This window comes from Sus scrofa, chromosome 16 (assembly GCF_000003025.6).
Source record: "Sus scrofa isolate TJ Tabasco breed Duroc chromosome 16, Sscrofa11.1, whole genome shotgun sequence".
Taxonomy (NCBI): Eukaryota; Metazoa; Chordata; class Mammalia; order Artiodactyla; family Suidae; genus Sus; species Sus scrofa.
The window spans coordinates 18392560-18419579 of NC_010458.4; the positions used below are offsets into that span (position 1 = coordinate 18392560).

At 40.7% G+C, this 27020-nt stretch overlaps 1 protein-coding gene across 1 annotated transcript in view; it reads right to left on the reverse strand.

Annotated features, from left to right (window-relative positions):
• Positions 1 to 23937, reverse strand: part of LOC110257335 (Golgi phosphoprotein 3) — a 49233-nt gene extending 25296 nt beyond the window's left edge. Inside the window, exon 1 of the mRNA XM_021077099.1 lies at positions 23146 to 23937. Coding sequence (XP_020932758.1) covers positions 23146 to 23370 — 225 coding nt within the window. The 5' untranslated portion in view covers positions 23371 to 23937. The remainder of the gene's footprint in view (positions 1 to 23145) is intronic.

A 27020-nucleotide genomic window follows, 5' to 3' on the forward strand; every position in this document is an offset into this window, starting at 1 on the left:
GTAACTCAAACTGGGATAAATGACCTTTACCAAACAGTATGCCACTCAGAAGCAAGGACCTGAGGAGAAAGAATGAATGGTACAATAACAAACAAGGCAATGATCAAGGACAAACTCTGCAGACAGAATCCTTTCCTTGGTGAGCAGTCCCAAGATCTACACTTAAGAAGACAGAGACTACATACAGGAAACCCAATGCTGCTGCACATCTAAGCAACCACCTCCAGCACAATTTTTTCTCAGTGAAAAAAAGAGAAATTTGGCTGTTTCTATTTGCCCGATTACTTTTTCTTCAAGTGACCCAACTTGAATGGAGAAAAAGGAAGTTGCTCACTGAGCCCCTAAATATGCACACTGAGAAGAGTTCTCATTATTCAAGTCATGAGCTCCAGAATATTTAACCAGAAGCATTTTGTTGTTTAAGAATGAACTTGAAAAATTAAACAAAAAAATCTACTCAATATTCCGTGATAACCTAATCGGGAAAATTGCCAGAGCCACAGCAATATGGGATCCAAGTGCATCTGCGATCTACACTACAGCTCACTGCAACACCAGATCCCTGACCCACTGAGCAAGGCCAGGGATCAAACCCACATCCTCATGGTTACTAATCAGATTCATTTCCACTGCACCACACAAGGAACTCCCAAGATTTCTGTTCTTGCAAGCAACTTTTAGTGTTATCAAAAGGAATTTAATGAAATATTAAACCAGTGGTATCTAACAAAGGTCTCTGTAATTTAAGCATAGAAACTGTAACTAAAAGATTCATTATAGGCTAAAAAATATTATGCATGGCCAAGAAATTCAAATTTTGCATACATTTAACCTTTAGTTGCTATTAGAAAGTGTAATTTTCACAATAAGGGCAGCTGCTTACTAGAAAACAAACAGTCCCATCAAACCAATTAAATCCATCTGTCAGAGAGCAAATCAGGATTTGTGATTAATCAAACACCACTTACACTTTAAAGTGCCACATTCCAATTAATCACATTTAACTAGAAGCAAATGAAACCCTGACATCCTTAACCTTACAAAGATAGAAAACACACACACATTAAGATACACATTAAAAATCATTTACACAATAAATTCAAACCAAAGGACATTCCATCAAATAACTGGTTAAGAAATAAAGGGAACCATATTTAAAGAATTAAAGGAAGGAATGACAATGACTCATTAAGAAAAACAATGATTCATCAAATACAGAATTTCAGCATAGACATGGAAATTCTTTAAAAAGTATGACTATAATAAAAAGTTCACGATAGGAACTCAACAGCAGATGTGAGATGAGAGAGAAATCAATGACTTGAATTTAAAGAACAAAAAGAGAAAAGTATGAAGAAAATGAGGAAAGCCTCAGAGACTAAAGTGTTCAAAAGGAAGCCTCCCAGAAGTGACAGAAATGTGAAAAAGAGAGGAGACAGCAGAAAAAAATAACAACTGAAAATTTCCCAAATTTGGTGAAAAATATTCATCTAAGATCCAGATATTCAACAAACTCCAAGCTGAATAAATACAGAGATCATCACACCCAGGTGCATCACAGTCCTGTTGACAAGAACAAGAGACTGTACTGAAAGCAGCACAAGAAAACAATACAACACCTATACAGGAACAATACAATTACCAGATAACTTCTCACTAGAAATACTGGAGACCAGAAGGCATTAGGATAACATTCAAAGTGTGGAAAAAAGAAAACTATCAACTAAGATCTATATCCAGCAAAATTAACCTTCAAAAATGAAGGTGAGGGAGTTCCCACTGTGGCTCAGCAGTAACGATTCTGACTAATATCCATGAAGACACAGGTTTAAACCTTGGCCTCGATCAGGGGGTTAAGGATATGGCATTGCCATGAGAGGCAGTGTAGGCTGCAGATGTGGCTCAGATCTGGCGCTTCTGTGGCTGTGGTGTAGAGTAGCAGCTGCAGCTCCATTTCAACCCTTAGCCTAGGAACTTCCATATGCCACAGATGCGGCCCTAAAAAGCGGGGAAAAAAAAAAAAAAAAAGAAGGTGAAATAAAGACATTCCCAGATAACAAAGGCTGAATTTGTTGCTAGGAGGCCTGTCTTAAAAGAAATAATAAAGGAAGCCCTGCTGACTGAAAGTAAATAACATTAGGCAATATTTCACATCCCTGTGAAGAAAAGAGACAAAGGTAAAAACTAGAAAAGACTACATATTTCTCTCTTTGAAAGGAAAGGACTCCATAAAACAATAAGTATAAAACTCCCCAGTACTGTTGGGGAGTTCCTTGATGGCCTAGGAGTTAAGGACCTGGAGTCACTGCAACAGCTAGGGCACAGCTGTGGCACAGGTTCAATCCCTGGCCCACGAACTTCCACACGCCACAGGAACAGTCAAAAATAACAAAAATAGGAGTTCCCATCGTGGCGCAGTGGTTAACGAATCCGACTAGAAACCATGAGGCTGCGGGTTCAGTCCCTGCCCTTGCTCAGTGGGTTAAGGATCCGGCGTTGCCGTGAGCTGTGGTGTAGGTTGCAGATGCGGCTTGGATCCCGCGTTGCTGTGGCTCTGGCGTAGGCCAGTGGCTACAGCTCCAATTCGACCCCTAGCCTGGGAACCTCCATATGCCGCAGGAGCAGCCCCAAAGAAATAGCAAAAAGACAAAAATAAAAAATAAAATAAAATAAAAATAAAATAGTACAAATGAGGTTATAGCACATAAACTTGTAATATTTCCAACGACAATGTACAAAGGAAGGGGGAGTAAATAAAGCACTACTACAGCAAAGTTTCCATATTTTGCTGGAATCAAATGAGTATTACAAAAATCAAGAGTGTGATAAAGATGCATGTTGTAACCCCTAGAGCAACTACTGAGGAAAACACTCAAATGGATATAGGTATGTAGGGAGAGAGAGAAGGAGGGGAAAAGGAAATTTAAACAGTGTAATTTTAACTTTCTATTTAACACAAAAGAAGATGGTAAAAGAGGGACAAAAAGGACATTTGACACAGAAATCTACTTCTAGGAATCTACTCTGGAAATACATCCCCATCAATATGATAATATAGCATATGGTTATTAAGTGTGACATTATCTGAAGTAGCAAAAGCTTGGCAATAACCCATAAATCCATCAATAAAAACTGAATGAGGGGAGTTCCCATCGTGGCTCAGTGGTTAACAAATCTGACTAGCATCCACAAGGATGCAGGTTCGATCCCTGGCCTTGCTCAGTGGGTTAAGGATCCAATCTTGGCGTGAGCTATGGTGTAGGTCACAGACACGACTCAGATCCTGTGTTGCTGTGCCTGTGGCATAGGCCAGGAGCACAGCTCCAATTCGACCCCTAGCCTGGGAAACTCCTTAAGCTGTGAGTGCAGCCCTTAAAAAAAGCCAAAAAAAAAAAAACCTGAATGAGGGGAGTTCCCTGGTGGTCTAGTGGTTTTGATTCAGCATTTTCACTGCTGCAACCTAGGTTCAATCACTGGTCTGGAAACTGAGATGCCACATCAAGCTCCTGCACGTGATAGCAAAAAAAAACAAACCTGAATGACTTTATGAAGACATATAAACATAATGGAATACTATACGGCCATAAGAAATCTCTATATAATGATGTGGAACAATCTTCAAGCAATGTCAAACAGCACATATGATGGGCTACCTTTTATATATGGACGAGAGGGGTCAGAATGAATATATGTATAATTTTGCTAAGAAATACTGGAAAGACAAACCCCAAACTAAGTTTTAAAAGTGGCCAACAGGAGAAGAAACGAATGAGGTAGAGGAATGATGGAAATGAGACTTCTAACTTGTAGTTACAGGTATTCAAAACAGAAACAAGATTTTTAAATAATGAAAACAAATGAACTAACCTAACTGTATACTACTTACTGATACAATCACAAAGAAGTAGTAACTATTCTGACTTTAGAATGCAATACTTTAGAATGCAATCCTTAGTAAAGTACTGCAAAGAAATTTTAGGCTGAACTTAATTGTCAATCAGTAGCAATAGTGACAGTATTATTATTTTGAAACTATTGAAATACATGTAGTAAGTCCAGGCAAATAAATTAATATTTTAGGAACCAAGACTTTCAATTAAGAGAAAAAAAGAGTCATAAAATTCAGCATGTGAAATTAAAATCCATATGTTAAGTCTGAATCAAAAACCATGTAAAGGAGTTCCTATTGTGGCTCAGTGGGTTAAGAACCCAACATAGTGTCCGTAAGGATGCCTGCTCAGTGGATAAAGAATCCAGTGCTGCTGCAAGCTGTGGCATGGGTCACAGATGCCACTTGGATCCCGTGCTGTTGTGGCTGTGGTGTAGGCTGTAGGCTGCAGGCTGCAGCTCTGATTTAACCCTGAACAAGGGAATTCCATATGCCACAGGTGTAGCCATAAAAAGAAGAAAAAAAAAAAGGCGGGGTAAACTGATTTTTCCCCTCCCTGCAAAATACAAGTTCTGCCCCTTCAAAAATATATATTCTATCTCTGCATATTGAAAAGTCCTAGAAGCAGCGACATTTCAATAAAACTGAGTACACCCAGTACCCAGGTTGTAGTTCATTCCCCACTAATAAAAACTAGGATTCCTTGAAGACTGGTCCCAGGTCTGAAACAGGGCATGCACAAGATAAGCCTGGGACATTTGCTAGTGCTGACCAGAAGGCAAGAAGTATCAAAGGTTAATAAGCCATATCAAAAAAATACTGAAGCCAAAAGAAATGAATTCCCATAAGCCAAAGGGGAGACAACTCGAACATCAAAAAGAATTATACCAGTGATTGAAACACAACGATTAAAAAAACCTACAAGTCATAGTTTTAAGAAAGATAAAAAACCCATACCTTATTGAAAGTAACTAAGACACTAACTCCTTATTCTAAAACTTAGCACTTAAAAGAATTTTAATTTTAGTGAGCCCTTGACATCCAAGGATTCAACCAATTGGATCCAAAACGTTAGGGGAAAAAAAATCCAAAGTTCTGAAAAGCAAATTTTGAATCTGGAGTTACCCTGTGGCACAGCGGGTTAAGGATCTAGCATTATCACTGCAGTAGCTTGGGTCACTGCTGTGGCACAGGTTTGATCCCTGGCACAGGAAATTCCACATGCTGATGAGGGCAATGCCAAAAAGGGGGGGGGGGTTGAAGTTGCCTCCATTTACACTGTAAAATCAATACTGCAAAGTATTAGAGAAATGTAAATCAAAACTACTATTAGGTACCACCTTACACCAGCCAGAATGGCCATCATTAAAAAGTCTACAAGCAAGAAATGCTGGAAAGGGTGTGGAAAGGTTGTTGGTAGAAATGTAAATTGGTGTAGCCACTATGGAAAACAGTATGGTCGTTCCTCAAAATACTAAAAACAGAATTACCATATGATCCAGCAATCCCACTCTTGGGTATTATCTGAAGAAAACCATAATTCAAAAAGATACATGTGCCCCAATGTTCACTACAGCACCATTTACAATAGCCAAGACATGGACAGAAACTAAATGTCAACTGACAGAGGAATAGATAAAGATGTGGTACATAGGGAGTTCCCATCGTGGCTCAGTGGTTAACAAACCCGACTAGCATCCATGAGGACTCGGGGTTCGATCCCTGGCCTCCCTCAGCGGGTTAAGGATCCAGCATCGCGGTGAGCTGTGGTGTAGGCTGCAGACGTGGCTCAGATCCTGTTTTGCTATGGCTATAGAGTAGGCCGGTGGCTACAGCTCCAATTCAATCCCTACCCTGGGAACCTCCATATACTGCAGGTGTGGCCCTGAAAAGACCAAAAAAAAAAAAAAAAAAGATGTGGTACATATATACAATGGAATACTACCCAGCCATAAAAATGAATGAAATACCACCATTTGCAGCAACAGGGATAGACCAAGAAATGATCACACTGAGTGAAGTTAGACAGTGAAAGACAAACATCATATACCATTTATATGAGGAATCTCATAAAAGGATACAAAGACCCATCATGGCTCAGGGGCTAATGAATCTCACTAGCATCCATGAGGATGCAGGTTGGATCCCTGGCCCTGCTGAGTGGGTTAAGGATCAGGTGTTGCTGTGAGCTATGATGTAGGTCGCAGACTCAGCTCGGATCCTGCATTACTCTGGCTGTGGCGTAGGCCGTCAGCTACAGCTCTGATTTTACCCCTAGCCTGGGAACCTCCATATGCCATGGGCATGGCCCTAAAAGGCAAAAAAAAAACCGGGGGCGGGGGGAATACAAATGAACTTACTTACAGAACAGAAATGGACTCACAGATTTTGAAAAATTTGTGGTTCCTGAAGGGGACAGGTCAGGGAGGAAGGGATAGACTGGGGGTTTGGGATTGGCATATGCACACTGAGGTATATGCAATGATTGGCTAACAGGGACCTGCTGCATAATACAGAGAACTCTACCCAATATTCTGTGATGATCTGTGTGAGAAAAGAATCTGAAAGAGAATGGATTTGTGTACATGTATAGCTGAGTCACTTTGTTGTATGGCAGAAATTATCACACCATTGTAAATCAACTATACTTCATAAAACTTTTTAAAAAAGGTGGCCGCAACTTATAATATTTAATGCAGTGTAAATAGTTATCTAAAGATGATTTAAGAGTATAGAGGAGGATATGTGTTGATTATATGCCAGCACCACTTTGTTTTTTGGCCAAAGCCACAGCACAAGCACGCCAGAGTTCAAACCCACACCATGACAATGCCGATCCTTAACCCACTGAGCCAGAAGGGAACCCCACAAACACCATTTTATATAAGAGACTTGATCATCTGAGGATTTTGGTATCTCCTTGGATGTGGGGGTCCTAGAACAATGCCCCACAGATACCTAAGGACTACTGTATTTATCCCGCTTTTTAAGTGTATAAAATAAAAAGCATAGGATTACAAAGGAAACCAAACTTAAAAGTTAATAAAATATTAAAAATAAACAAATGTGATATTACATGTTCTTCCTTATTAGATTAAACAACAAATTCTAGTGGCATAAGTCTTATAACTACCATAATTCCAACAGTGATGAGCAGACAATGTGTCTAAATAGATGTAATATATGATGTGATACAAAAATAATCTCTGGTTTCTACTGATGACACACTCACAGATACTGCTACCAGTACTTCAGCTTTCCTATAGTCATAACTAAGTAGATGATAACTTTCGGTTATAAGTTTTTAAAAATAAAGAAATAACTTTTCCCACCCAAGCTTTTTATCGCGAATTCCACCCGTGACCTCAGGCTAAGAACCAATCTATTCCCTGGGAACATGGAAACCAGTCTCGAACCAAGAACCCCTCTGTTAGAACCCAACCCAAGTAATAAATTCAATCTATGTGCAATTCTTTCTCAATTCTGTGCAGACTCCAAACGCACGCCTCCTTCCCTTCTATGCATCAGTACCCTCAGCTCTCTGCAGCACAATCACTTACTGAGCACTCATTCTGTGCCAAAGTACTATCCTAAATAGTTTGCTTAAACCTTCACCACCTTCTGAGGTAAGTACTATTATCATCACCCCCAATTCCACAGTAGAAAAAAATAAGCCCAGACTATACCACTTCAACTACAGTCTTGCTAATAATTTCCTAAAGGAATTTTCTTTTTTCTTCTATTGCATTCTAACCTAGCAAAATTCCAAAGGATCCAGCCAACTGTCCACTTTCTCCTTTTCAGTACCTGTGCTTCTGAACTCCTGGTGGAAAAAAAGAAAACGTGACATCTCAGTACAAATGAAACTAAGCCCATCCTGGCAAATCCTTCTACATTTCCCTAATCAAACTTTTACACACTCTCCATAGCAACTGTTTCAAAACGACATTCCCCTCCAATCCCAACCTGGCTCATTTTCAGCAGATGTCATCATAGGAAGTAAATACCATCAGATAGGAACAACCTCAACTTTCAGCAGTGAACCACACCAACAAACTCAACTTCATAGTCCATACTCATTCTTCTGTCTGGTTACAATAGGAAATCTTCCTAAGGCTAATTCTTCTATCCACTCTCTCCCACCTCAAGATGTACCTTTGCTCTGAACTCCTGCCCTCCTAAAATACTTTAAACCTCTAGCATATGTATTATTAGCACCTTCCTAGTGACATTCAAACATCCTCAAGTTTGCCCCATCAAGAGAAAGAGATGGACAAACAAGGACCAATGTGGCTCTCTTACTCCCATTCATGGCAAACTTCTTAAAAGTATAGTCAAAAATAATTTCCCCCACTTCCATTTCACTTCCCAACCTATGCAATCTGATCCAGTTCTCAACAACAGATACAGTTCTCCTGAGTAACAACCCACAAAAGCTATTGACATTCCCTCCTCCTCTGGCTTCCATAACACTGCTCTCCTGTTTTCCTCTGCAGCTCCTACTTAAGGCTTTTTCTTTTCTTTTTTTTTTTTTTAATTACAGTTGATTTACAACATTGTATTAGTTTCAGGTATATGGCATAGTGATTCGGTTACACATTTTTTTTTCAGATTCTTTTCCCTTATAGGTTATTACAAAACATTAAGTATAGCTCCCGGTGCTATATACAGTACGTTCTTGTTGGTTGTCTCTTTTATATGTAATAGTGTGTATGTTAACCCCAAACTCCTAATTTATCCCTCCACCCCTTTTCCCTTAAGTAACTGTAAGTTTGCTGTCAATGTCTGTTTTGTATGTAAGTTCATCCAGATTATTTTTTTTACTGTTGGTGGGAATGTAAACTGGTACAGCCACTATGGGAAACAGTACGGAGGTTCTTTAAAAAACTACCATATAATCCTGCAATCCCCTTTCGGGGCACATATCCCAAATAAACTGTAATTCAAAAAGATACCTGCACCCCAACATTTACAACAACCAAGACATGGAGGCAACCTAAATGTCCATCGACCAAGGAGCAGATAGAGGAGGTATATTTATACATGGAATATTATTCAGCATAAAAAAGAACAATTCCATTTGTAACAACATGGATAAACCTAGAGATTATCACACTAAATGAAGTAGGCCAGACAAAGCAAAGACAAATGGCACATGATATTGCTTATATGTAGAATCTGAAAAAAAAAAGATACAAATGCTCAGGCTTTTAAAGGTTACACTTCTACCTATTGTGTAAGTGATCTTTTATCTCATTTATACACTCTTCTTGAGACATCTCAATCACTCTCACTTGTTTAAAAATCTTTTTCAAATAGAACTGTATGACAGAAATTAAAGTCTCTACCTCCTCCCTCCCCTTCCACCCATCACTCACTTCCCTCAAGTATAACAGTCTATTAACATTTGGGACATATCCGATGTGCACACATACCCTGGGTACTACTCTAAGTTATTAAACCTGGGCTAAGCATTTGATATGCATCATATCTAATCCTTAGAAGACCTAGTAAAACAGGATTTATTCTTTCATTTTTACAAGATAATGAAACTGAGGCACAAGGGAACTAAGAGACCTGCCAATTACTGAGAGGCAAAGTTGGAACTGAAACTGGTCTCCCTAGCGCCAAAGCCACAGCTCTATTATTCCTCTCCTGCACATGTGCTTCCTTTCAGCCCCCATGAAAACGGAAGGTATTACTCATTTTTCTTTCCATACCTGCCATTGTTCACTTCACTGCAGAGCACAAAAATTGTGAGCAGAAACTGACTTCCTCTCAAGCAAATGAATTTTTAGAAGGATGTGTGGCAAAAATGTACATGTTTTTGACTAGCAGTGTTTTTAAAAATATATACGTATTTTTTCTTTTTACAGCCACACCTATGGCATATCAAAGTTCCCCTGCTAGTTGAATCAGAGCTGCAGCTGCCAGCCTACACCACAGCTACAGCAATGCAGGATCCAAGTGGCATATGCGACCTACACCACAGCTTGGAGTAATGCCAGATCCTTAACCCACTGAGTGAGGCCAGGGATCGAACCTTCATCCTCACGGACACTATGTCAGGTTCTTAATCGGCTGAGCCACAAAAGAACTCCTTAAAAAGTATATTTAACAGTATCTTATTAGCAAGATTGAACTATAATCCTATAACCTTAATTTTTCCCTAGGAAACAAAGTTTTAATTTAGTAAACATAACACAATAACATTTCAGTTTACAAAGCTGTTTTCACATATGTAAATTATCACCTCATCTCACAATGACCAAGTAAAATGTTATCATTTCACATTTGAAGAATCTGAAATTTAGGTAAATTAGGAAGTACAACCACATTTACACATCAGCAGTTATGCTGAAAGCCACAGTGCTGTGACTCTAGATATAGTGCTTTCAACACTACATTACACTGTCAATATTTTAAATTGAGGACATTTTGGAAAGCATATAGAATCAGAAAAGCATTTTAAGTTTTCTATCAAGTCACCGTAACAAATTTATTAGATGTTGGCCTCTACATGATTCCCTAGTAAAAAACCAACCCCATTGGGCAGGCAAGGGCACAAAGTAACATAAGATTTAAAACTACATAAAGTAAAAAAATGTTTTTAATTCTTGAAGAAAAATATAATTTTAATTCACTAAATGCCCACTGAGTATACTAAGACATTGCTAAGCAGAGGTGACAGAGATGACCAAAATCCAAGGTACAGATGAAAAGAAAAAATAATCATTATAATTCAATGTAACAAATATCTAATACTGATATGAATAAAATGACATTCACTCATTCATTCCAAAAACATGCTATGAACTCAACAGGATCTCCCCCACCTCCACACGTCTCAAAATTCACATGTTGAAGACCTAACTCTTATACAATGGTATATGGAAATGAAGCCTCTTGAGAGAGAATCAGGATTAGATGATGTCATAAGGATGAGACTAGTGCCCTTATAGGAACAGATATCAGATTCTGTTCTCCTCTGCCAAAGACACAGCAAGAGGAACCTCCCCAGAAACTAACTGCATACACATCCAGCCTCCAGGACCAATGAGAAAAGGAATTTCTGTTACACTTCTGTAGGTATTTTGTTACGGCAGCCCCAGCAGACTAATACACATGCATAAACACCTACAGGATTCTAGACATCGTATTAGGTGTACACAACAATAAGGAAAAGGGATATGAGAGCAACCGAATGGTCCCTCTGGGGTTAGGATAATGTGAAGTAAAACTCTCGCATCAAGAGATGGGTAAAGAATTGGCTGCCAGGTAGAGAAAGGGAGACCCTACATAGACGAATCTACTACTGTAAGCATAAAGGCCTAAAAAATTAATAATGTGATTTCCGGAGTTTCCTTTGTGGGTCAGTGGTTAATGAACCCAACTAGGATCCATGAGGTTGCAGGTTCAATCCCAGGCCTCGCTCAGTGAGTTAGGGATCTGATCCAGCATTGCCGTGAGCTGTGGTATGGGTTGCAGACGCAGCTTGGATCCTGAGTTGCTGTGGCTGTGGTGCAGGCCGGCTACAGTTCCGATTAGACCCCTAGCCTGGGAACCTCCATATGCCGTGGGTACAGCCCTAGAAAAGACAAAAAATAAAAAAATAAAGAAAACCTATAACTGCCTCCAATATCACTTCTAACCATGTTTAAAGCTCCTAAGGTACTAATGACTTTTCATTTTCCCTATTTCACACACAATCCCCATCATATTAAACAAGTTCTCATTATTAAACAAGTCTGATTTTTTTGTTTAGCTGTGTAAAACCACATCATTTTTAGGATAATTTTCCCATCTAGTTACTTTCACATACATAGCAATCTATCAAAATACATCCTGTCTCAAATGTTAGTTTCCTATCAAGTCACATGCCACATCTCATCCGAAATTCCGCTCAAAACTTATCTCCCCAAGTGTTCCCTACCATTTCCAACAGTCCTCCTTAGCCACACTCCGCAACTGCAAGTCACCTTCACCTGCCCCAGTCCCCACAGCAGTCAGCGCTCCTACCCACTCTACCACTGATGACAGTCACTCTTCATGAAATCTGGATAAGTGCCCACATGAGGAACTCCACTCTTTAAAGGAATTCACTTTTCTTACCAGCTATTAAGATGATTTAAAAAAAAAATTTTCCCCCCAACTGAAAGAGGCTGCCACAGTTTTACAGATGAGGCAAAAGCATCAGACAAAATGTGATCAAAGAAATTTGGAAGTGACAGAAAAGCCACTTCCTCCAGCAAACGGTAGAAGAAACCACATAAAAAACGCAAATCCTAGGCCTTCAATACCAATTTTACTGAAAGCAGAGTTTCTAATAACAAAGTTTATGATCAGAAACCCCCCACACTAAGGTATGGGGAAAGTAAAGCCATGACGAGGCTCAAAATGGTAGTGTGTGGTTGGTCACTGGAGGAGATGGACAGATACAGGAAAAGGAGTTGAAAGAGCAAGAACCTGATTTTAGGTATATATCCAAAAGAACTGAAGCAGGGGAGTTCCCACTGTGGCTCAGTAGAAATGAACCTGACTAGTATCCATGAGGATGCAGATTCCATCCTTGGCCTCGCTCAGTGGGTTAAGGATCCAGCGTTGCCCTGAGCTGTGGTGTAGGTCGCAGACTCGGCTCAGATCCCACGTTGCTGTGGCTGTGGCGTAAGCCAGCAGCTATAGCTCCAATTTGACCCCCAGCCTGGGAGCTTCTATATAACAAATCTGCGGCCCTAAACAGACAAACAACTGAAGCAGGGACTCAGCTGAAGTACTACAATGTTCAAAGCAGCCTTATTCAAAATAGCTAAAAGGCAGAAACAACCAAACTGGCCATCAACAGATAAATGGATAAATAAAATAAGGTATATACATATACTAGCTTATTCGGGCCTAAAAGAATGAAATTCTGATACATGCTATGACATGAGTGACCACTGCAAACATTTATGCTAAGTAAAACAGACACAAAAGGACACGTATCATTCCACGTGTATGAGGTGACTAAAATAGTCAAATTCACAGTGATAGAAAGTAGGATGAAATGGTGATTACCAGAGGCCAGGGAGAAGGGGAAATGAGTTAACATGAATGGCAAGAGTTTCAGTTTGGAACAGAAGAGTGGTTGATGGTGGATGCAACATTCACCAATGTGCATGTAACAACAATGTGAAGGCCCTTAACAGCACTGAGCTGTACGCTTCTAAATGGGCTAAGACAGTACATGTTATGTATGCTTTACCATGATAAAAAAATTAAAATTAAAAACTTAGTTTTTCTTCGACACCTATCAATCACATTAAGACTATGGAGATGGTGGAAGGGAACTATTGCGATGTTTCTCGCCCAGCACTAGGAACACTGTCCAGAGGATAAAAGATCCTCACTACTCAAGGACAAATGAGAGATGAATGGATGGAAGGGTAGACTTAAATACTTTAAGTGGCTTAGTAGTTAAAGATCTGGCATTGTCACCGCTGTGGCTCAGATCATTGCTGTGGCGTAGGTTTGATCTCTTGCTCAGGAACTTCCACATGCTACAGGCACGGCCAAAAGAAAAACTAAGTTCAAAACTTAAAAACAATTTCTAAATGTATTAAATATTTTTTAATCACTGAATTGTACGTTAAAACGTTTTAAATTTTAATTTAAAATTTCATAAACACCATCTTAAAATACTATTTGCGACAATCAAATGTTAATTCCAAAACCAACTTCCAGTCAGCTCCACACTATTTTGTGAATAGAATTCCCTGGGAAGTTCTGTCCCAAGCTCTGGCTTGCCCTACTCTCCTACAATGAAATGCCCCTCTGTCTCAAATAGCTCAACGCTCAATGCTCAAGGCAACTCTCCTCTGCTCAGCCTAACTCACTACTTCCTCTGAACCAAAAAGGTATTGTCTTCTACTACCCAAGCGGCACTCAGGATACTACTTCACACTGTTGCTTTAACTCTCAAGTGCCTTGTCTCCCCACTACCAGACTATAAACTTGTGAAGACTAGGACTCTTCCTGTTACTTTTATTCCTATTCTCATTTAACAAAAAGCCTTGCATAGAGTAAAACTGTATAATTTGGTGCAATTTGGGGAAATTGTTGTTCCCACATCTTTCCCCACTCTCAACCTCCGCGGGAAAAGGGCTCAGGTAGCCAAAGAACCTACAGTAAAGGAGAAATGAAAAGTAAATTAAAAGATAGAAAGGAAATGGCGGAAATTTTTCAATAAAGATAAATTTAAAAAGGGTTGTGGGCCAATGCCTTCTCCTAGGGACCCAGCCCTACCACTTTAAGAAGGTCTTGGCCTTGAACTCAGACAGGAAGGACTCCTCCACCTTAAAAAATGGGGGAAGGGTTATCAAAAACAGGAGGTGCAAACAATAAAAGGTGGGAAGAACTGGTGATCCAGAGGGGCTGCAAGAGATCAAGACCTTTTTTGAAGCTTTCCAATTTTTTTCTTTCTGGCTGCATCCACAGCATAAAGAGGTTCTCAGGCCATGGATAGAACCTGAGCCACAGCAGTGACAACGCTGGATTCTTCACTGCTAGGCCACCAGGGAACTCCATAAAGCTCTCCAATTTAGAGCCAAGACATAATGAAACCTAATACTTACTATGCTAATACAACTATGCTAGGCATGTTAAATGTGTTAGTTAATTATCATTACAGTCATTAATCATTTTGGAGGACTGGAGGATTCTGTTGTCGCTAGAGAGTCAGCAGTACCTATAATTGTTCAAGGAAGACTCTGGACTTAGCCTAAGAACAAGAAGTAGTACTTCAGATTGCCAGATTTCTTGTACAGCAGGTCAGGGATTACCAAAAAAATAAAACAGGTTGTAGGTTCAGGACAAGTGCACAAATAGGCAAGCATATGTAAGCAATTGCTCTTTTTTTTTTTTTTTTGGTCTTTTCTGGGGCCACACTCAATGGCTTATGGAGGTTCCCGGGCCAGGGATCTAATGTGAGCTGTAGCTGCCAGCCTATGCCACAGCCACAGCAACGCCGGATCCGAGCGGCATCTGCAACCTACACCACAGCTCATGGCAACACCAGATCCTTAACCCACTGAGCGAGGCCAGGGATCAAACCCGCAACCTGATGGTTCCTAGTCAGATTCGTTGACCACTGAGTCACAACAGGAACTACTGTAAGCAATTGCATTTGAATGGAATGTTCACGAAACCCAGCAGAGCACAAGAGGGTCAAGAAATAATAAAAGAGTTCTCCTGTGGCTCAGCAGGTTAAGGGTCCAGCATTGTCACTGCAGTGGCTCAGGTTGCTGCTGTGAAGCAGGTTCACTCCATAGCCTAGGAACTAGCATGATATGAGCGTGGCCAAAATAAAAGAAAAAGAAATAAAAATAATGGAAATATTAAATACTTGTTTAGATCACTAGAAACCTTAACTCACTTCCCTAGGCTAGGTACTACCTATTTACATTTGTTTAACACCTTGCTGTTTTCACAGCACTTGAACATGTGCCAATTCGTTAGATCATGACAATTTAGAGGTTATGGGACAGCCCATAAATGTAGGCCCTTTGTGTCCAGGGGGGACTGAGAGTCTAAGAAGTCAAAGCATTTATCCTCACTCTTCTAACTAGTCAAGAACAAGGCTGGGATTCAAGTACATGGCAATCTTCTTATTCCTAATCCAAAGCATCCCTCTATGTCCCTACCACACTTAACATGTACTTCCATTAAAGTCAGTACCTATTTTAGTGACATCATTTGTAAATCTGGCTTCCGTATATAGACTGGACGCTCCTTGATGGTAAGAAGTATTTCTTTCTAACCCTACCACCTAGCAAAGACATTGACACATAGGTGTTCAATAGGTGGACTGAACTAAATCTGTTTCCATTTTATGTAATAGGGTATAGACAAAAAAATAACGAGCTCAATTTCAATGACTGCACTAAAATTTAAGCTAAATTCTTAAAAATGCTATTTCTAAGCTTATTTCATTAACATGGTAAAGAACTTTTAACAGCTGCATATAAGAAACTGAAACTAAAAAACAAAACCATAGTCAAAACAACCATTAAAATGGCTACGCAGTCCTTTAATTTTCAATCACTCCAGAGGCTAGATGGTAGCGAGTAGGGAATAAAAAGTTTACCTACATGTTATTAACAAGAACAACTTTGTTTTGAATAACCCACAACTCCTTACAATTCAGTATGCTAAAACTGTTCCTCCTACTACTGAAAAAATCACATTCTATTATAATAAAAATTCCTATCAGAGAAAAAGATTTCTAAACCTTCAGCTAAGCACAAACTTAGTATTTTCCAATACTGATTTATTTCAGTATTTCTCAACTTTTTTTTTCATCACTGCCCCCTAAAATAGCTTTTTCAGACTTTTTCCCTAACCACATCCTCTCCCATAAAATTTTAGCAAGTGGCACAACGTGTATCAGTTTATATACCACATGTATATCCATGTTTTATACATAAAAGGAGTTAAGAATTTTTTACCACCACCTCCAGAACTAACTTTCCCTCCCTTAGGGATGACACTGCCCTCATTGAAAATACATGATTTACTTAATAAACATTTACTGAGTGGTAGCTATATGCCAGGCTAAGATATTCACCATGGAAAAATTCCATGACAGCAACACAATTTAGTTCTTTAGTTTACTATAAGAGTTTTAACCCAAAAGAACTAAAATGAAATGGGCTTGAAGATACAGACCTTCACCCTAGTGTTAGCAACTCATCAAGGGTTTGGCTCAATAAACATATGATGAATGCATAAAGTTGTCACAACTCTCCATGTGGTAGTTACAAACCTTATGTCATTTAGCAAGATGACCAGACTAAAGAAATGTTAGCTTCTTATCTCAAATCTCACAGAACTGAAAATCCAACTCACTGCAACCCTGAAACCTAAAATTTTCTGTAGTCAACTTTTAGGAGGAGAAAAAAAAAAAAGACAAAACACAGCAAAAACAAAAAAAGTTAAACTAAAATAAAGAAAGTTTCTACTGGATCATTTGTAAACCGTTCACTAAGTGCTTTGAGTATCTGGTGAAAGCTGTGTTCTCTGTCTCCAGAAAAACATACATGTGCAACACACACAACTTCAGAGTGTTCACGGACTTGCGAAACTCCACCGGTAGACTTCAATTTAAGAACTTCCCCATTAAAGGAATATGTAAACTACATACAATTGACTAAATCCAAAAATAAGTTACTTTTTTCATTTAAAATTTAACTTTTTCAAGCTTAAAAGTGTATTTACCAGAGGCATTCTTTCTGTAATGTAATATACTTTAAGATTAATTGTATTCTGGCAGATCAGGGTTTTACCAAACAACTACTAAGATGAGATAATGTGAATAGCACCCTGTTTTAGGATTCCTATTGTGGCTCAGCAGTAATGAACCCAACTGGTATCCATGAGGGTACATGTTAGATCCCTGGCCCCTAGCTCAATGGGTTAAAGATCCAGCGTTGCTACTGAGGTGGCTTGGGTTGCTGCTTGGCACGGGTTCAATCCCTGGCCCAGGAACTTCCACATGCTATAGTCATGCATCTCCTGCCAAAGGAGATTCATGAAAATAAAATTCCCTAAACAAAGACTATAGCAACTTTGAATGATACAATTTACTCTGATTAATGGCAAAAAAAAAAAAAAATTATGCTGATACAAAACAGGGAAAGTTTGCTTAGACATAAAGGATTTGGGCCCAAAAGTTGAACATGACATAAGGACAAGCATAATGCACTCAAGGTCTTTTGAGATTTACATGTAAGCTTACACTTACTATTACAGGCTATTTTTTCAAACATCAGAAAAACTCCCAAACTATTTGATCAAAATAATTTCAAACTATAATTCTAAAAGATAATCTCAAAATGACCCATACAGGAATGCTCAGATGGTTTAAAATTAATAAATATCAAACATTAGTATGACTTATAAAATGAACAATGAGTGTTTTTTGCCATACTGTGAAAGAACCCCAAGGCAATGAAAAGTGATTTTATGAATATAAAATCTTATTTAAAAGATACAATCAAGTGGTTCAATGAACCCAAAAACTGATTTTTGAGATCCTGATTATCTCATAGTTGTGTACTTACTCTTTTATTTTTTTGCCACACCCAGAACATGTGGAAGTTTCTAGACCAGGGATTGAACCTTCGCCACAGCAGCAACCTAAGCCACAGCAGTGACAGGGGATCCTTAACCAACTACATCACAAGAGAACTATACTTAGTCTTAAAGACAGCTGAAAAAAATAAAAATTCAAATCTTTCAAAAATGTGAAAAGCATATTATCTGTATTAAAGTAATAACAAAATTCCAAAACTCAGAAGTCTTGATAAATACTGTATTTCAAAGTAGCAACCTTGGAAAAACTTACTCCAAAAATGGAACACATCTTTGGATCAATCTTTGGAGCCAGTTTAAAAGTCACACAAAAATCAGTTCCATTTTAGATAAAGTTACCTATTTTATCCTAACTGTATATTATCCAGCTCAGGCACCTACTTATTTTTCAAGATACAGAGTGAAATTATGGCATTAAGATTCATGGAGTTCCTGTCGTGACGCAACGGAAATGAATCCTACTAGGAACCATGAAGTTGCAGGTTTGACCCCTGGCCTCACTCAGCAGGGTAAGGATCCAGCATTACCATGAGCTGTGGTGTAGGTGGCAGACAAGGCTCAGATTTCACATTGCTGTGGTGTAGGCAGCAGCTATAGCTCTGATTCGACTCCTAGCCTGGGAACCTCCATATGTTGTGAGCGTGGCCCTAAAAAGACAAAAGACAAAAGAAAAAAAAAAACAAAAAAACAACAGATTCTTATCTGTAAGAACTAAGAACATCAGTAACTAGTCCTGAACTCCCAATCCATCCCTCCTCCAGTTTAGGAGTTTGGAATTAGCAGATGCAAACTATTAATATATAGAATGGATAAACAAGGTCCTACTGTATAACACAGGGAACTATATTCAATACCCTGTGATAAACTATAATGGAAAAGAATATGAAAAAGAATACATTATATAATGTGTCGCTATGCTATACAGCAGAAATAAACAGAAAATAATAAATCAAATATACTTCAATAAAATTTTAAAAACAAACAAACCATTAGTAACTGACTGTGGCTAACTTTAAAAAGATTTTACTAGGAGTTCCCATTGTGACAGAGTAAGAAACAAATCCGACTGGGAATAATGAGGTTGCAGGTTCGATCCCTGGCCTCACTCATTGGGGGAAGGATCTGGCATTGCCGTGAGCTGTGACGTAGGCAGCAGCTGTAACTCTGATTTGACCCCTAGCCTGGGAATCTCCATATGCTGCTGTGAGGCTCAGAGTTCAGTTATTGTGTGAAACAAAGAATATACTTCAGACCAGGACTACATCCCTTCTTTCCCCTTAGCTATTCCATATGCACACTCTAAATTACACCTGGCTATTTAAAATAATCAAATCCAACTCTACTAAGATTTACCACAAATGTAAATTAAAAGTATATGACACCAAGTTATTTCAGATAATCCTTAGTAAGACATTCCAAAAACACTCTATTAAGGCCTCTACAGAAAAATCAAATAGTTGGGGAAAAGAAAATACCTGGCTTGGCAGAACCTCCTTTCCTGCCCACTCGCATCTCTCACAAGCACCCCATCTTAATAAATCTATTTGTTGCCTACCAAAAAAAAAAAAAAAACCCGGCCTGTCTGTTGCCCCTCCCCCTCAAACAGAGGGGAGATTGCAGAAACCTTGCTAATTATTTGGAAGCTGAATTCAAATTTAAACTTATCTGCCATCCTTGCTGTGGCCTCTGAAGATTTACTTCAACACTTAAGTCCTCTGCCTAGACTGAGTGCCAGAATCCCCAGAGGGGCCCAGGCATCTGTGTTTTAATAAAAGCCAGAAAGGAAAATCATTGGTTAAAAAAAAAAAAATCTCAAATGAAACTCACAATAACTTTATAGTCACCCTAATAGGTAATCTGAAGCCAGACCATATGCTTACCGGCAGGCAGGCTGAGCCTTCTGTTCAGTAAAGGGGTGAAGGGGATAGTATTAGATTCAGGATGTGATTTTTTAAAATACTGTAGATTGTTAATGTGTTAAAAAGTTAAGTTGACAGTACAATGAGTATGAACAAATGACAACGTCACACAACATGGTTGAAGCTCACAAACAATACTGAACAAAGGCACAAATGAAAAAGTACAAAATTAGGTGAAATTATTCTATGCTGAATTCTAAAGTCAAGAGAGTGGTGACCCCTGAGGACCAGGCAGTGAAGGGAAAGAAATCAGACAGGGCTTCTGGAGAGCTGGACATGTCCTGTTTCTTGATCGAGGCACTGGTTTAGCAGGTGTGCTCAGTTTGCAAAAATTCTTCACACTCATGTGAAGGTTTATTATTCAACAAAAATTATTTTTTACAAGCCATAAGTCTCCAGCATTTTTAGAGTCAAACTAATTTCACCACTCCACAATTTCTTTAAAATTTTCCTTGTTTTTATTTCAAACAAGATTAGCTCACATATATATAAAATGTGTCTATCATTAACGACCTACCAAAACTTTAAATCTAGCTTTTAAATCTTAGGAGTACCCAGATATCACAAAGATGAGCACTAAGTTAAAATAACAGTTAAAGCTGTGAATTAACTAAGCTGTATATTGTGGCTAAAGTTGAGAACTTGTTAACATTAAATTTAGTAAGTTAAAATATAACATTAACAAGTATAAATGCCTCGAACCTATGTAAGAGAATAATTCCTGTCCCCTAAAGAGTGATATGAGTTGAAGACACGGGAGGAGCATTGGTAGGATGAGTTGCCAGGGCTAGTTATTATGTAAAGATGTGAGGACAGGGGAAAAATATACAGGTAAATATCTAAAAGCTAAAACTAAAGCAATACAAAGTCCCAATCCCACCCACCTCCACTACAGGACTTGCCACAAAAAAAAGAGGTGAAAAAGTTTCCCTCTGTGGTTTTTGAAATCAGCAAGAAATGCTCAGAATTAGCCAGTGTCCGGACCTTGGCCATGACATGGCAAAGTACAGTGAATTACCTGCCACCGAGAACTTATTGTGTAAGCATCATTAAGCTTCAACAAATAATTCTTTAGATTATCTTCATGAAAACTCATCACAAAGAAAACAGCATGCTAATAATACACTTCAGGTTAAACATTTAGAGTAACATATACTTGGAAAAAAAAAGGTACTTTCTCACCATAATTTCTCATTTAAAGTGACTCAGAAGTCCAAAAACTAGTTTTGGTTTTAGCTTCTAAGTTTTAGTTTTACAAAGTGTTCACATAGAAAAGTCTCAAAAACTAAAACCAAACTGTTCACTTGGTAACATGAATAACTTGTTTGCTTCACTTTGGGTGTTTTGCTGGGGGGGTGGAGATGGGGGTTCTTTCTTTTTTTGTTTGTTTTTTTTTTGTTTTGTTTTTAGGACTGAACATGTGGCACATGGAAGTTCCCAGCCTAGGGGTCCAATGGAGCTGCAGCTGCCAGCCCTAAGCCACAACCACAACCACAGCAACTCGGAATCTGAGCCGAGTCTGCGACCCACAACACAGCTTGCAGCAGCGTTGGATCCCCAACCCACTACTGGAGTCCCAACCCACTGAGAGGGGCTAGGGATCAAACCCGGATCCTCACGGATACTAGTCGGTTTCCTTTCTGCTGAGCCACAGAGGGAACTCCTGGGGGTATTTTCTACAATGTTACTTTTGTCTCAAAGGAAAAAGATAAAGCCTTAAAGAAAAATGTTTAGAACCACAGTTTTAAGGTGTGAAGCCTAAAAAAAACCAAGTTGAGTACTTTCTAAAAGTCACATTGGTCAATGTACATCTAGTTCGTTTTTCCAAAGAACGAAAAGATATTTCACATATAAGCTGCTTTCATCATAACTCAATAATTCAAAAACAGATACCAGGCCCTTTAATAGCCAAGGGACGTCAACCTTTTTCCAAGTGATCATCAGTAAAACCTGAGCAAAATGGAAAACTGGATACTGCAAATACTCTGGAAATACTGCCATTTCCATCAAGGTAAGTTTTAATTCATGAGATTACCAAATATCAGGAGTCCACGAATAATCCATATAAAACTCACCTATATCTGATAAATCTTGGTGAAATAAGACTAAGTTGCTTTAATAAGAACTAATTTTTTCTTGCCCACCTCTATGAATTGGGAAAATATTATTAAAATTTTTTAAAAACTTAGATATTTTTGTATCTGATTCTAAAATGTGCTGTCTGTAGTTTCCATATGGAGATAAAACAAGTTTCTAGAACCCTCCCCACCATAGCTAATTTATACAATATCCATTGACCTGTCCACCCTCTGCAAGTCTATAATTTTTGGAGACATATACATATGATAAAACAAATATAATAAAATAATGATTACAGAACCTAGGAGATGAGTATATAGGTGCCCACTGCAGTGTTTTCTTAACTTCTGTATGTGTGAACATTCTCACAAGATACTGGGGTGAAAATAATCATTTCAAAATCTGAACACAAGTTATCTACTGAAACTTTCAGGCCTTTCATCAAATAACAAACCTAGCAATTCAAGCACCCCCACGAAAAAGTCCTTCCTTGAGAATGTAAACACTTTTTTGAACACAGTCAAGCAATAAAACGTAAAAGCAATACTTAAAATAATCTCTCACCCAAAGCAAGTTACCTAGAAGGTCAATTTCCAGGAGGCTTCACGAGAATTTTGTTGGACTTCTAACTTTATCAGCAAAACAACTTTTGCCTCCATTACCATCTCACCGTAATTTCCCAAAATTCCAAAAGGTACACCTTAAGCTGTTGGGTTTGTTTTTTGTTTGTTTTTTAAATCCCCCAGAAGGCAGATTCGTGGATCCCTCCCAGGTCCTAAAACCTGCAGAACCATGAGTTCGGGGCGCTGGTGGTTCCATGTGTTTCACTCTAACCCGCAGTCTCCAGGTGGGAATTGTACCCTGGGGTCTATACGGGTTAGACACGCTGGGAAAAAAAGCGAGGAAGAAAGAGACTGTCGGGGAGTCAAAATTTAAGGAGTGACTGTGAAAGGAGAAAGGGAAATCCAAACAATCTGTGCGGGGAGGATCTGGAAGCACCGGGCCGGCTGGGCGCTCCCGAGCGCGGAGCTCAGGAGCTCGGAGGGCAGACGCGCGGAACCAGTGGCCGGGCTCCCGCCTGGCGCCCGAGCCCCGCGCCGGCCGCCCCCGCCCTGCCCGCCGGGGCCGCACCTCTCGGTCCTTGAGGCCCAGCAGGAGCACCTCCTCCATCAGGGTCAGCCGCGTTTCCTTGGAGTCGCCCTTGTCGTCGTCGTCCTGCTCGTCGCGGCGGCTCTGCGCGTCGTCCTCGCCGTTGCCGCCGCCGCCGCCCGCCGCCCTCTCCTTGTCGGCGGCGTTGCGGGAGGCCTCGGTGCGCCGCTGCACCAGCCCGGAACTGCGCTGGGTCAGCGAGGTCATGGCTCCGGCTGAGGCGCCACGCCGGGCCGAGAGAGACGCGGGACCGGCCGGGTCTCCCTCCTCCTCCCTCCGCAGCCCCCGACCCGCGCTTCCGTGTTAAACCCGGGCGCTGGGGCGACGTCCGCGGGCAGCGGGACAGGAGGCAGTCATGGGGATACGGGCCGCGGCGAAGCGGGCGGGCTGGGCGTCGGCGGGGCGAGCGAGGGGTTGCTTTCTTACTGCTGCCGCAGACCCCCTGGCAGCCGGAGCTCGGTGGCGGAGGCGGTGAAGGAAGAAGCAGCGCTGGAGGAGGAAGCGGCGGCGGCAGCGGCGGCGCCTTTCCAATATGGCGGCGCTGGCTGACGTCACTGGAGGATGTGGCACGGCCGGCGCGGGAGGGGCTCGGAGGGCGCCGGAAGCGGCCGGCGAGGACCTGGCGGCCCCGGGCAGGGGTGGGAGTGGGAGCTTGTGGACGTCGACCCCTTCCCCGGTCCCCGGGTCTTCCCCGGCGCTCGCCCTTTCCTTGGCGGTTCGTTCCGCGCTCGGCCCGCGGCCCCCCTCCCGTGACGTGTCCGCCCTCCGCCCGCCTTCCCCTGTGCGGGTCGAGGAGCCCGGGCTGGAGCCAGAGATTGGCCAGGCCCCCGCGAATAGGGGCCACCCCCGTGGCCTAGCGAGCGTGAACCCTGTTTAGCCTCGAGCTGTGCTCTTAGCACCTCGGACACCACCGACCTCGGAGTCGCCCTCGGATAGGGCTGAAGGGACCCGTCTTGGAATCCGGGGTCCCCAGGAGACACTCGGAGGACTTTGCTCAGCGCTGATGGGGTGAGGGCAGGGTGCGTCCTCTGCCCGCGTTCCCAGACTTCAGGAGGAACAATTGCTTTTAAATGGCTTGAAAGTGGACTTTAGTGTTTTCTGGGTGTGTGACGGTATGGAAAGAGAGGTTAGAAAGAACTGAATAGTTTTCTTTGTAAAACTCTTCCTCCCTCCGGGACCAGGGAGCAGTAAGTACAGTTAGTACTGCACACGTCAGTCAGTCAACTTTAACGAACCTTTTATAGAAACAATAAACCCGTTGGGTTTCATGCCACGTCTTTGTACACATTAAATCTCCTTCAATTTAATCAGTGGGTTAAATCCTCTTGGCATGCATGTTAGTTTGTGCAATTTATGTTAAAGAATAGCGTCAAACCTGAGGGGTGGCGGGGGGAGGATGGAGATCCAGAAAAGTAGAACTTCTAAGCAAAACATTATCCAGAAATGGCATTGTATGCCATCCGATATTATTTAAAATCAATAGTGACCACAGGCTGTGGCTACAGAAAGATTTGGAAATGAGGAATGCGTTGTCCTAACAGGGCTGTAGTAAGTGATAAACGCCCACAGTAAAATCGTCCCATAGAACGTTCTGAACACAAAGTTCTTCCCGGGAGTTCCCGTCGTGGCGCAGTGGTTAACGAATCCGACTAGGAACCATGAGGTTGTGGGTTCAATCCCTGGCCTTGCTCAGTGGGTTGGGGATCTGGCGTTGCTATGGCTCTGGCCTAGGCTACATCTCCGATTAGACCCCTAGCCTGGGAACCTCCATGTGCTGCGGGAGCGGCCCTAGAAAAGGCAGAAAGACCAAAAAAAAAAAAAAGTTCTCCCCCTTCCACAGACCCATTACCCACAAATCTTGTGGCTATTCACCATCACTGCCACCCCATGCCTTGGAAAATGAGAAACTAAATCTTCTGGAGTGAGGAGGAGGGTGACCACAAAGTCAACTATCCCTTTCTCCTATCATTTAGAGCAAAGGTCAGTTTCACTTCAACCAATTTCTCTCATTCACAATCCTGTTCAACTCTTTTTTTTTTTTTTTTTTGTCTTTTTGTCTTTTTTGTCTTTTTTTATTGTTGTTGTTGTTGCTATTTCTTGGGCCGCTCCCGCGGCATATGGAGGTTCCCAGGCTAGGGGTTGAATCGGAGCTGTAGCCACCGGCCTACGCCAGAGCCACAGCAACGTGGGATCCGAGCCGCGTCTGCAACCTACACCACAGCTCACGGCAACGCCGGATCGTGAACCCACTGAGCAAGGGCAGGGACCGAACCCGCAACCTCATGGTTCCTAGTCGGATTCGTTAACCACTGCACCACGACGGGAACTCCTTTTTTTTTTTTTTTTTTTTTTTTAATTTCTCTTCCAGTTCTTTCCCAAACAGCTTAAAATGTTGCTTTTTAAAAGAAATATAATTAATGATTTGATCGATATAGTCAAATACATAGTTGAAAGAGTTTAAAGATAGATATAGTGAAAAATCTTCCTTTTACCCTTGGCCCTGTTCGCCCAGTTACCACCTCCATACCCCACCCCACCCCCCCACAGCCCCATAGTGATTTTAAAATATGTCAACACATTCGGTGAAGCCTGATTCTTCTCCCCTTGAGTGCAGGCCAAACTTAGTGACTATCTTCAAATGAAGGAATGTGGCAGGCATGACTGTGTGACTTAGACTAGATCATAAAAGTCCTCAGCTTCTTCCTTGCTCACCTTTGCTCTCTCTGGGATCATTCACTCCAAGGGAGGCCAGCTGCTATATCATGAAGACATTCAAGCAGCCTTATGAAGAGGTCTAGTGGCAAGGAACTGAGGCCTCCTACCCAACAGCCATGTGAGTGAGCCATCTTGGAAGTGGATTCCAGCCCAGGTCAGACCTTTACCTAACCTCTTAATTGCCACTCCATGAAAGATTCTGAACCTGTATCACCCAGCTAAACTATTCCTGAATGGCTACAAAAACAGTGAGACAATATTTGTTGTTTTAAGCTGCTAAATTTGGAGTAATCTGTTATACAGTAATAGGTACCAGAATACTTGGGCATATACACAAATGAGTGACAACTATATTACTCTATATTCTATATCATTACTTAAGAGCTTCTTTGTGATTTGTTTCAGTTATATTGTATAAACATACTGTAATTTTTTTTAGTCCTCTATTGACAGATATTTAGGTTGTTTCCAGTTCTTTGTTATTACAAGCAATGCTATAATAAATATAATGAAGAGCCACATATATTTTGTCCCCAAAAATATATGCTCATTGTCTTACTATTCATGTACCTGTATCACACTCTTGAAATTATTGAGACTTTACATACCTTTGTTGCTGTTTTTTAGAGTTTTCCTAGCATTTTTTTTTTATATATTCCACAAGGTAGACTTCAAAATCACCTTGTCTGTATACAAAGAAACAGGGAGGGAAGGAAGGAAGGAAAGAGAGGAGGAAGGAAGGGTGAAAAGGAGGGAAAAAGAGGAGCATGAGGAAATAAGTTATATTTTGGGATCAAAATGTGTACTCCTAATGTCAATGACCCTTCATTTATTGACTGCTGAATATGTGCCAGGCATGTTTTCAGTCCCTGCAGATTAGCTGCTGCTGCTGTACTGCAATTCTTCAAGAGCCACCTCTCCCAGTGCAGTCTGTCAGCACCACACTTCACACCCAGTGGGTCAACTGGAAATGTGCAGGAATTAGCAGGTTTGAAGCTGGTGGATCAATGTTCCTCTGTCTCTCCCCAAATGGCTTATTTATAGATAATTTATACAGCTTCTCAGTGGCACTTAGCTACAGCAAGCTCAACTACACACTCTGTGTAGGGCTCTCCCTGCTTCACTCTTCACTCCTTCCCCCT